General features: G+C 33.9%; 2 protein-coding genes across 7 annotated transcripts; both read left to right on the forward strand.

Annotated features, from left to right (window-relative positions):
- The first annotated feature begins 3,764 nt into the window (after positions 1 to 3,764).
- LOC103499768 (G-type lectin S-receptor-like serine/threonine-protein kinase CES101) lies at positions 3,765 to 7,522 on the forward strand. Of its 2 annotated transcripts, XM_008462843.3 has the most exons (7): positions 3,765 to 5,266; positions 5,383 to 5,490; positions 5,607 to 5,806; positions 6,068 to 6,278; positions 6,365 to 6,602; positions 6,771 to 6,921; positions 7,089 to 7,522. In XM_008462843.3, exons 1-7 carry the CDS (start codon positions 4,036 to 4,038, stop codon positions 7,404 to 7,406), a joined length of 2,457 nt encoding a protein of 818 aa, XP_008461065.3. In that variant the 5' UTR covers positions 3,765 to 4,035; the 3' UTR covers positions 7,407 to 7,522. The 2 variants fall into 2 exon arrangements, with proteins under 2 accessions (XP_008461065.3, XP_050944922.1); XM_051088965.1 differs by lacking the exon at positions 7,089 to 7,522 and having other exon boundaries at positions 6,365 to 6,606; positions 6,771 to 6,910.
- Positions 7,523 to 8,647: 1,125 nt separating this feature from the next.
- On the forward strand, positions 8,648 to 12,194 carry LOC103499769 (uncharacterized). 5 transcript variants are annotated; one of them, XM_051088988.1, is made up of 6 exons: positions 8,648 to 8,810; positions 9,052 to 9,464; positions 9,648 to 10,017; positions 10,126 to 10,186; positions 10,744 to 10,849; positions 11,006 to 12,194. In XM_051088988.1, exons 2-6 carry the CDS (start codon positions 9,078 to 9,080, stop codon positions 11,015 to 11,017), a joined length of 936 nt encoding a protein of 311 aa, XP_050944945.1. In that variant the 5' UTR covers positions 8,648 to 8,810; positions 9,052 to 9,077; the 3' UTR covers positions 11,018 to 12,194. The 5 variants fall into 5 exon arrangements, 4 of the variants coding, with proteins under 4 accessions (XP_050944945.1, XP_008461068.1, XP_050944943.1 ...); XR_539918.3 differs by having other exon boundaries at positions 8,653 to 8,810; positions 9,648 to 10,186; positions 11,006 to 11,425; positions 11,824 to 12,194; XM_008462846.3 differs by having other exon boundaries at positions 8,653 to 8,810; positions 9,648 to 10,186.
- The last annotated feature ends 216 nt before the right edge of the window (positions 12,195 to 12,410 follow it).

Genomic DNA, 12,410 nt, shown 5'->3' on the forward strand with positions numbered 1-12,410 from the left:
TATAACATCAGTTAGGTCGCTGACTACGTCCAATTAAAAAAAAAGAAATTAATATAATCCAAATTCTTGTTGAACAAAAAAATAATGGTTAGATCAAAATTATCCTTTCGTTTTTCTATATTACATAAATATCAATATATTTCTACGTTTCACCGCTCCAATCAAATGAAAAGGTAAACATAAAACAAAGTATGATTAACTAAAGAATAGAACGTAGAACATTAAAAAACAAATTGAACTTAAACGTATAAATACAAAATTAAAACCACCTTGTTGGCAATTAACCTAAAATATGAGTAACTAGGGATAGTTGCAAATGTAGCAATTATATTCAAAATAATTAAGTATATAGCAACATTTTAAAAAAATTGCAAATATAGCAAAATCTGTCAAAATCTATCAATGATAGAAGTCTATCACCGATAGACCATGTAGCAAATGTTGGTCTATCACTGATAAACCATAAGAGTCTATCAACGATAGAAGTATATCACTGATAGACTTTGCTATATTTGCAATTTTCTTAAAATATTGCTACATACTTAATAATTATTCTAAAAAGTGCTACCTATTATAATTACCCGAGTAACTAAGCTAAGAGTGAGAATTGGGCCGAAGCCCAGCCCAATTGGTTAGGTCCCAAGCGACCAAAGGAAATTAGATTGCTTATCATCAGGGACAGTCCCTACCAGGCACCACCGAATTTCTCCCAATTGGTTTAGAAATTTAAACTGTTTCTTAATGCTCATTAAATTTGTCAGAAACTCTCTGATTTTTCATTCAATTTTAAGAACTTCTTTGCAAGATTAAGAGCATTGTTGATCTACAGGTATGATCGCTTTCTCTTATCTCTAAATTTGTTGTTCCTGGGTTACGTTGCTGACCTTCGTCTGGTTGTTAAAAGCTTTGTTGTTTACACTGTATAGGAAAATTATAAGTTATTGTGTCATTCTATTTGGTTCGTTTGTCTAGCTGAATGGTGTTTGTTAATTATTAAAATATAGATATTCATTGAAAAATCAAAAAACACGATAGATAGATTATTGTTCACCTTGGACATAATTAAGCACGTTGATTTTGGTTGAAATCCGTAAGAGATATTGTTTCCTACTTTTGTTCAACTTGCTGAAAAACATTATTGATTTTTTATATTTGATATTTACTGAAATTCTTTCTTGCAATGGTTATAAGATATTTGTCCGTGGAGAAACAGTGGAGAGGGTAGAGCGGACGGCTACACGACCGTGTCCTCCCCGTCGAACACCCAAACGATTGGTTGGTTGTAGGTCTTGCTGAAGCCTCGTGGAAACAAGCAAAAATATTGAAGATTGTTGGGGTTGATATAGCTATATGGTAAGGCTACTTGGATCACCTTTAGACATATCAATTAGCCAATCTAATCTGAGCTTGGCATGATGGCAAATGGTTTCTCTTGCAAAAGGTACATTTCCTAACAATTACCACCAATCTTCCCTTAGCCCGTTTCCTTTTTCCTTACAAGTAGTTGTTTCTGAACCATATGATATTATAAGTTATTTCTTTGGCAGTCCATTGAAGATCCGGGTTTGTCTAGAAATAGACAAACAGAGCCAAACATAGTGAAAAACAAGAATCAATAGCTAGTGATGATGCTTCCTACCGGAACTCGTGAGAGACCATTGCCTAGTCAATCCATAGATCAAAATCTTTCCGTCCAAAGAAGGAAAGTCACTGAAAAATATGTTAGGTGTTTGCCTTCATCAACACACAAGTTGAACAAATCAATCTTTCCTACTGATAGTAGTAATGTCATTACAAGGAATGCTGGTTTGAGAGATTGCAACCTCATTTCAAGAACCTCAACCCACATTCACACACATAGTTGTGCATCTTCTGTTGGTAGTAATTGTTTCACCAATGAGTATTTCAAGGCACCATTTGTTTCTATGGCTCGTCGTGGTAAAAAAGACGAAGATACGGATTATTGCAGTGATGCTGAGTCGTCATCTATAGGAAGGGAACAAGAGGAAGAAGATTCATGCTCTTATGAAGAAGTATTGGCTGAATTCCACAGGTCAGAGCTAAGTGTATTTCGTTCTTTTATTAGAGCTTTGTATGCTTCTGGACCTTTACTAAGTTGGGAAGATGAAGGAGAAGTTTCAAATATTCGTGCTTTACTTCATGTATCTAATGACGAATATTTGTTGGAGCTGAAAAATCTAATCTCTACTAACAGAAAGATATATGTATGATTGATTGGAACGTTATTCTTTGCTTCCAATCTTACTTTTGTATCCTTTGATGTCATTCGTTTAGAGAAAAATCCAAATTTTAGAGATAAAAAAGTTGAAATAAAATAATTTACGGCGATAACTAAGTATCGGTGGCGTACAAGCAAGATACTCAATCGATCTTTTGATACTTGGGAACTAAATTGAAACTCTCCAAATTTTAGTTACTAAAAATGTTTCCCAACGAAGAAAAAGAGAAAATTGTAGATAAAAAGATTAACCGTGTATTTTTCTCAAGAAAACGAAAAACTACTTTTTAAGGATAACCGTAATAGCAAGCACTTTTTAGAGAATTACAAATACAGTAAAACCTATCTACGATAACTATATCACTAATAAACTACGAAAACTAGATTTAAATTTTGCTGCAAAATTTTCTACATTATGTTATATCTATCAATACCTTGTGTTTGGATTGTTATTTATATTTGCAAATAACTAAAACTTAGAAACGAATATATGAGTTAGGAAAGCCCCCAGAAAAAATTGGAGAAAATTTTGGTGTGACACATCTTTTTGCAACCTAGGTAATGGGTCAATAAAATGCCACACAACACTCTTTTTTCTTTCTAAAATATATTTTGTATTTATCTTTTTAGTGTAATGGAAAGGCGATCACGAAAATCTTGTACACGCCTGACATATCATTGCTCATTTCTTCTTTCACTTTCTCATTGTTCATCTTTTGAAAGACTCATTGTCATAAGATAGTTATTGAGTATCTCATGAGCTGGAAGAGTTTATAGAAGACAACTTAAGTAGATTGAAAATATTGTTTTATAGATATAAATATTAAATAGCTAAAGTTTGAAGTAATTAATATTCCAAAAGTTAGATATCTACACTTAAAATTGCTAATTTTGTATATAAAAACTTTTTTTTCTTATATTAGCCAATTATTTCCGCCTAAAACAACAAAAAAATGAAATTGTTTATATTAAACATCAATTAAACTTAATTTAATCATTCTATTAAATTACTAAAAAACTAAAAGATAATTGAAATCAATATATATTAATTAGAATATTGATACTTAATAATAATTTTTATACTAAATAGGTGAGATAGATCACATAGAATGTTATTTTTTAAAAAAGAAGATAACAAATAATATTAATGTTAAATTTATTAACCCAAAATAACACATATATATATATGTGTTTAATAATTAATTAAAATTAAGTGAAAATATCATATCCATCCATCTCTATGCTATCAAATATTTAATTTTAATCCATGTGATTTTAATAAAGCATAAAATTGGTCCCTATCCATTAAATTAAACTTACTATTATGAAGGAAAAGAAAAAGACTCGATTTCAAAATCACAGAGTTCATATAAAGCAAAAAATGTAAATAACGTAAAGATGACGGTACATAAATAATCTCATATTAGGTGTTGGAGCTAATAGATTTAAGACCTCTCAACTAATTTATTTTGATATAAATAAAATAACGGTATCAATTGATTAAGAAAATGAGAGAAATCGTACGAACATATAATATTATTCTACGTTCATCCCCTCCGCCCACCGTGTTGAATTGTCTTCATGACGAAGACGATGACTCAACCCAGAAGAAGGAAAGAGTTAAAGATTCAAACTTCATTTTCGTCTTTCTTTTTTTTTTTTTTTATAAAGTTCTCTTACGTCAACAACAATTTCCAAGCTATTTCCTTTCCTCAAAACAACTAATCCAAAATGGGAATGGCAGAAAGATATAAACCCCACCAAGTCAATCAAGCCAAAAAAGCTCATTTTTGGAAATGGCAACTAGCAACGAAATCATGTTTAATTGCTTTGTTCTGCTTTTGCTTATGGCGTTTTCAAACGCCCAATCCGACGTATTGGCACAAGGCCAAGAAATAACACCTGGGTCTACGCTAATTTCGGCCATGGCCACTTTTTCGCTCGGCTTTTACAGTCCTAGCTTATTGAACAACAGTTATATAGCGATTTGGTACCAGAGTGATCCACTGAACCCAGTGTGGATTGCCAATCGTAATTTTGCATTTCCAAGAGATTTTGGGACACCCTGTCTGACAATTGACGGCAATGGCAGCTTGAAGATTGTCCCAAAAGAAGGAAAAGGAAGAAATGAATATAATTTTTCTCTCTTTGAAGTTGGAGAACCCACCAACAGCAGTGCCATTCTTCTAGACAATGGCAACTTTGTATTGTGTGTGTTGAACCCAGATGGATCAATTAAGCGACAACTGTGGCAGAGTTTTGATCATCCAACAGACACTCTCCTTCCTGGGATGAAACTTGGGATCAGCCACAAAACTGGATCCATTTGGTCTATAACATCCCGAAGAGGTGACTATTCCGTTCTATCGGGTTCCTTCACCCTCACAGTGAATCCCAACAATACAAACCAGTTGCTGATATTACATAGAGGAAGCATTTTCTGGACCAGTGGAAACTGGCAGGACGGGCGATTCGAGTTCTCGGAAGAACTTTCCAACATCAACAATCAAGAATTCGTGTTCAATCGATTTTCAAATGAGAACGAGACTTTTTTCAATTACTCCATCTCCAGTCTCTTTCAATTGCCTAACCATAACAAGGGATTGATAGAAGTTCAAACCTTCTTGAGATTGGGCAACGATGGGAAATTGGTGGGGCGTAATTGGGACTCAAAAGTTGAATGTCCCTATTTTGAAAACGAGTTGTTTGAGCCTAAGAATGTTTCCGAAGTTGGGTGTGTGGGGAGAATGCAGCACAAAGTACCCGAGTGCCGGAATCCACCAAAACAGTATTCTACTTCACAGAGATTTGGAAACATGGAGGGAAATGGTTTGAGGTTCGGAGAAAGTGAGAACCTGACCATTTACGATTGTGAAAAGAATTGCATTTCAAGCTGTGATTGCATTGCCTTTAGTTCTACAAACGAAGAAGGCACTGGCTGTGAGATGTGGAATGTGGGAGCAACGTTTATTCCAGTGGAAGGAGGTAAACGGATAATTTGGTCTCTTGAGGTGACTGAAGGAAAAGGTAAAGTATGTGACTCCAAACTAATAGTGATATTCATATTATATATACACCGTCATGAAAACATCAACATTCTGACCTTACAAACTGGTTTGGTTATGAAATGTTAATTCTTGCAGGAGAAAAAAGGGTGTGGTTGCAAGTTACTATAGGTCTAATAGTACCTGTAACTTCACTCCTATTGTGTTTTCTTGTCTATCTCAAATGGAAAACACAAATAATCAAAGGTAATCAATATTTTAATTCTTTCATTCTAGCTGAAAGAAGAAAACTCTATCCTTTGGTTGTCTTATGAATGACATATATGAATTGCAAACATTAATTCGCCTTAATGGATCTACAGCTATTAGAAAAACAAGGAGAGATTCTGAACATCAAAATTTTCTGCAAGAATTGGGGATTCCAACTATTATGAACAAGCAAAGAAGAGACATAAGGAACTCTGAATTGCAGTTTTTCAGTTTTAGAAGTGTAGTTTCTACGACAAACAACTTTGCTGACAATTGTAAGCTTGGAGAAGGTGGGTTTGGACCAGTTTATAAGGTATGTATTTTTTTTCCTATGTTGTATAAGAAAATTAGGTCTATATAGAAGAAAAAACTTAGTTGAAATGCTTATAATGATAAGTTAAAGTATCACTTATAATAAGTACAAAAATGATAAGAAAAGTACTATCATGAAGATTGTAATAATGTAACAGTATGAACTAGAGTTTTAATATGCCAATGTTGAATTGGTATCAGAATTAAAAGCCTAAGATATGATTCCGCTTCTCAAGCGAGCAACATGGGTGCACTTTTGCAGGGAACTTTAGCCGATGGCCAAGAAGTTGCCATTAAAAGGCTGTCAAGGAAATCTGGACAAGGGATTGAAGAGTTCAAGAATGAAGTCATCCTGATTGCCAAACTGCAGCACACTAATCTGGTTAGGCTTATTGGTTGCTGCATTCATAAAGAAGAGAGGTTATTGGTGTATGAGTACATGCCCAACAAAAGCCTTGACTCCTTCCTCTTTGGTTAGTGATTTAGCCAGCTTTAAACAAATATGTAAGTATGCATCGTTTGAGATTTCTTTCATATTGCTGAACATTTGAATTTACAGATCCAGTTAGAAAGCTAAATCTCGATTGGGACAAGCGGCAACACATAATCCAAGGGATAATTCAAGGACTACTTTACCTCCACAACTACTCAAGACTAAGAATAGTTCATCGAGATTTAAAAGTTAGCAACATCTTGCTCGATGGTGAGATGAATGCAAAAATATCAGATTTTGGCATGGCCAGAATCTTTGATCTCACAAAGGAAGAAGCAAATACTAATCACATTGTTGGTACATAGTAAGTAAGTTGTATCAACTTTACTCAATACTCTTTTATTAATTAATTGGCACTGGAGTACTACATAAAGCTCAAGACCAAAAAGCTCCATAAGCTGTGGTTTTCTTTCTATTATTTAATGTTTTTATATTGTGAATGGAACTTACCCAAGATACATATACATTGCAGTGGTTATATATCACCTGAAAATGCATTGGGAGGTGTTTTCTCACTAAAATCAGATGTTTACAGCTTTGGGGTGTTGTTATTAGAGATCATAACAGCTCGAAAAAACTATGACAGTTATGATGCGGAACGACCCATGAATCTCATTGGATATGTAAGTTAGAGCGAAGGGATAAATATGCTGTTGGTTTTCTTCTTCTTCTTCTTCTTCTTCTTCTTCTTCTTCTTCTTCTTCTTCTTCTTCTTATTCTCTCTCTTTACTCTCATTTAAAGATGCATAAGGAATGAAAATGTTGAGGATGTGAAGTAAATTATTTTCAGGCATGGGAATTGTGGGTGAACGGCAGAGGAGAAGAATTGATTGATTCAACTTTGTGTAATTCTGATGAGAAAGCAAAGGCTCTAAGATGCATCCATGTTAGCCTTCTATGCGTACAACAAATGCCAGTATATAGACCTACCATGCTTGATGTTTATTCCATGATTCAGAATGATTCTACTCAACTTCCATTGCCAAAACCACCTCCGTTTTTCATCACCCATAACCCCAAACTGGAAGTGGTGACAGATAAATCGGAATCAGCAACACAAATATATTCTTCCAATGATATGTCGGTCTCTGTGATGGTTGCGAGATAATTTTTGTTTCGTGACAGTTTTAGTCTTTCATATACTGCGGAGACAAATTTACACTTAAACATGTATGGTTTATTTAATACTGAAAATCCAAATTCTATTTTATGTTTTTAGATTCACACGCCTCTGTATATATATATTTGATAGAACAACTCATATTCTATTTGAAGACAACATTTTTATGTTTGTATTGTATCCCAATTTTAAATTTTATATTTAAAATGCAAAATTACATTTAAAAATATAGAATTTAGTAGATATTTTTTGCAATTAAAGTTTAGTCTTTTTTATTCTATAAAGTCATAGAAAGTAGTCTCGTTCGTAAGAGTTATTTATGAATGTTTTTAACCATAGGGACTAGTTTTATCAAATTACAGATATTAAATGGACTAAATTTGTAATTTAACAAATTTTTTAAATATAAATTATATTCATAGATAAATTTATAATTTTTTACTGTCAACTAAGTCTTAGTGGATAAATAAGATCAATTTTATGATCTATACAGTATCAAACACATTTAATTTTAGAATCAGCTAAATTCGATCATTTGTTTTTAAATTTATGTTTTCATATTCAATACCAAACTCCCCCAAGTGTCTCTATTTAATATTCTCCAATGTAAGATTTCATAACATAACATTGAATGCATTTGTCATTTTCTCTTTTACTTGATATGGTATCCTTCCAATGTAACATTGAATGCACTCTCCATTCTCTCTCTCACGTTTCATAACATAACTTGATATCAAATCTTACATCGGAAACCAAACGACAAAAATATAATTCGAAATGGAAAAATAAAATTTTTTAAAATTAGCATTGATAAAGTTAAAAGAGTAATTGTAAAAGGTAGCAATTTTTATAATAATTATTAAGTATGTAGCAATATTTTTAAAAAATTGCAAATATAGCAAAGAGTAACCATAAGAGTCTATCAATGATAGAAGTTTATCATTGATAGACTTTGCTATATTTGTAATTTTTTAAAAATATTGTTATATACTTAATAACTATTCTAAAAATTGCTACCGATTATAATTATAATTATGTTATATATTTAATTATTTTTAAAGATAGCAAATCCAACAATTAAGCTGAAATTGAGAATTGGGCGGAAGCCCATATTTAAGCCCAAAGGAAGAGGCCCAAATGGTTTCGCCGCCAAGACAGAGCAAGCGACCGAGGAAATGAGAGAGCGAAGTAATCGGGAGCGTCCCCACCACGGCAGCACCGTATTACTTTCCAGTCCCAATTGGTTTAGGAATTTAAACTCAAAAAAGTATTTTATGATTAACTCCATTGCTCATAAAATCTCTATCAACAAAGTTTTTTGCTTTTCACTCAAATTTCTTAACAAGATTCAAACCATTTTTTCTATTTTCCCTTTTTAATTCTTCTCTCCAGGTATCGATCGCTCTCTCTTTCTCTAAATTTATTCCTTCTTTACTTCAATTCCGCATTTTGACTTCTTTTTTTTTATTTTTATTCCGTCGCTTTTTGTACGTTTTCAGTTTCGTTCTTCTTTTTATGATTTTGTAAACTATATGTTGATTTATACACTGTTTTTCTTTTTTTTTTTGTCTGTCTTGTTGAACGAGTAGACTCGTTGTTTGTTTATTTATTTATTTTAATTTTATATTTACAGGGTTTAGAATTAGGATCATTGGAAGTATGAGACTAAGGAAGGGGGATCAAGTTGAGGTGTTGAACAAGAAGGAGGTTTCGAGTGGTTCATGGAGTTGTGCTGAAATTCTTTCTGGGAATGGTCGTTCATATAGCGTTAAATTTTTATCTTCGGATGAAGCAGTGGAGAAGGTACCGAGGAAGGCGATTAGGCCTTGTCCTCCACCTTTTCAAGGTTCAAATGATTGGGATGCTGGTGATCTTGCTGAAGCCTTCCATAATTCATCGTGGAAACACGCCAAAATAATGAAGATTGTTGGGGTTAATAGGTATATAGTTAGAATACTTGGATCACCATTAGACATCATGGTTGGGAGCTCCAATCTTAGAATGCGACAGGCTTGGCATGATGGCCGATGGATTCTCCTTGGGAAGGTACATCTCCTAACGAGTTAATACAAAGTTCCATGAACCCTTTTTCATATTTTGCTTTGTTTATGATTACATTGTTTTTGTTTATGTTAATATGGATTCTGAAGTCATCTGTTTGCTTGCCAAATTTATTTTGTACTTGAAACAATTATTGAACCATCATATCATATGTTATTTCTTTGGCAGTCCATGGAGGAATCGGGTTCATTGTCTAGAAATAGGCAGATAGAGCCAAACATGGTGAGAAGCAAGGATCAACAGCTGGTGGCGCTTCCTGCCGGATCTCGAAAGAGGTTGTTGCCTAGTGAATTCATAAATCACAAAGTGTCTGTCCAGAAAAGGAAAGTCACTGAAAATGATGTTAGGTGTTTGCCGTCATTAGCGATAACTACCAATATGTACTCAACACAAGAGTTTAACACAATTAGATTGAGCTCAAACTTGCCAACTGAAAATACCGGAGTCTCTACAGGTGATGCTGGTTTGAGAGAGGGCACCCTTATTCCAGGAACTTCAACCCACATTCAGGCAGATAGTTGTACATCCTCTGTCGGCAGTAATAGTTTCACTGATGATTTTTTCAATGTGCCATTTGTTCCTGTAGCTCGATGTGTTAAAAAAGTTGAGGATACAGATTATTGTAGTGATGCTGAGTCATCTACAGGGAGGGGAGATGAGGAAGAAGAGCCATGCTCCTATGAGGAAGTATTAGTCAGATCCCACAGGTCAGAGCTAAGTGTATTTCGTTCTTTTATTAGGGCATTATATGCTTCTGGACCTTTAAGTTGGGAAGACGAAGGGCAGGTTTCAAACATTCGTGCTTCACTTCACATTTCTAATGATGAATATCTGATGGAGCTGAGAAATCTAATGTCTGCTAATAAAAGGGCAACCGTATGATTGATTTGAACAGTAATTCTTTGTTTCTAATTTTTACTTCTGTATCCCTTGATATCATTCTGTGGGGTATGTTTTAACTGTGCATTATTTGTTAGGAAACTTGGAAAGCACCCAATTGATTTGTATATACTATTGAGAAATGAGAATGCCTGCTTGTTATTAATAATACTTATTTTCTAGCTCTTTTCTTTTTTTCTTATTTTGCAATGTCAATTTCACTCTTGTTTCACTGGGTCTGTTTGGTAGCACTAGGATGCTGAAGAGTTCATAGATGAATTATGTCCTCTTCATATGAAGGGTCCTTACATCTCCTCTTGATGCTCAGGGTATACTGTGTACTTATTGTATCGTATACTATCTAATCTTATAATGTCCTCGGCAGCCTATGGCGCACTCCAGTTGAGGAAATACTTGGCTCCTTTTCTGGGTGGATCATCATCGGACGTGACGTCCAAATTTCTTGCATATATGCTTGCGGCGACTCATTGGTTGAGTAATCTCTTGCTTTGTTATGCTTTCTTGGAATCTAATTCAATTTATGTTTGATAGCATTCAAGATGCAAGCCGATAACTGAAATAAATTAACTGAAGAAAAAAAAAAAAAAGTCCTCAGTATTTAAACATTGTATCCATCATGTTTGTAGAACTTCAGTTAAATACTGGTTATATAGAGACTCTGATCAACTCTACCCCTCACACCTCCTCGTGGTGCTTCTATTCGTTTGGATTATTCTGAAAACCATATAAAGGTAAGATTTCTGTAAGTTGCACTTTGCCTCTTACTTTTGGTCTCAACCATTACACTCATCCATATTGTCGTACACTTTGTTTTGTTATTTTCTTTGGAATCTGGACAATGTAGATTAAACACGGTACACATGCCTGCAGTTTGGGAATGATACTGTTCATCTTTTATGGTTGCAACTTAATAAAACTTAAAACGTTTATGAAGTGGAAATTTATATTGTGAATGAAAAATTGTGGCCAAGATTTTTTTCAGCGGACAGGGGCAATGGTTGTGATGTTCCTTGCTTGTCCTCATCGAACTGCAATACTTAGCACTTGTAAGTATACAAAAATTTTTTCTTTTTCGCACTTAGAAGCACGTAGAAGTTTATGTAACATGCTTTAAGTGATGAAGAGAAATTTATCTGTTTGTTTTAACTGCAATCTACCAAATACCTGATAATTTTCTTAGTGAACAGAGATAGCTTTGATCTTTCATACTCTTCGATCAGTCAGTGAAGCAACTGGGTAAGGAGAAGAATAGCATTTCAAAGTAGCTATCTTTAACAAAATCATCATAGCTATTCGTTGATGGTGACTGAGAGAAGTTTATGATCTTCTAACTCCTATAATTGCATTTGACATTGTTAGGAAATAATATAATGCTTTGGTGGATTTAAAACCTAACGTATTTGATGAAAGTAATTAATGATTTAGTTTTTCAACCTATTATCAGTGAATGAAGCGACTGAGCAACTCAAAATGAAAAAAATGAGCTTAAAATTTAAGGGGAATGCTCAGCTTCTCATTGTTGCCGGAAAGCTTCATGCCGGAGTCGGCGGCTGATGCTGGTAAAGAGAGGATTTTGCCCTCGTGCTTTTACACAGGCAACGTGCTTCCTTCTCCTCCACTTGCTTATAAATTTCTTAGTTATTGAAATGAGTAGATTACATTCAATCTACAAACTCCCATGTATTTCATTCACGTTTTCTTAAGTACAGTAGGGATAGAAGATGGAAATTCGAGCCTCATAACCATGAGGTCGTTAACACATATTATATGGCAAGTAATTTATTCACCATTACAATATGATTATAACATTTTCAATGCCTGGGATCTTGAATCATTTTAGTATGCATATTGTTGAGTTCTTATCAATGATGTATTAGCATTAAGGAGTGCCTTTCGTCTTTAAAATTTTGCTTAGAAATCAAGAGTTTGACATAAAATGTCTTTTTTCATTTTCCAAATATTTATGATTACATAAGATTCTTGGTCGTAGTCGTAGCCCCCCCTTGAATGTGACTTGAGAGTTGAAAAAAT

This window comes from Cucumis melo, chromosome 1 (assembly GCF_025177605.1).
Source record: "Cucumis melo cultivar AY chromosome 1, USDA_Cmelo_AY_1.0, whole genome shotgun sequence".
Classification (NCBI taxonomy): domain Eukaryota; kingdom Viridiplantae; phylum Streptophyta; class Magnoliopsida; order Cucurbitales; family Cucurbitaceae; genus Cucumis; species Cucumis melo.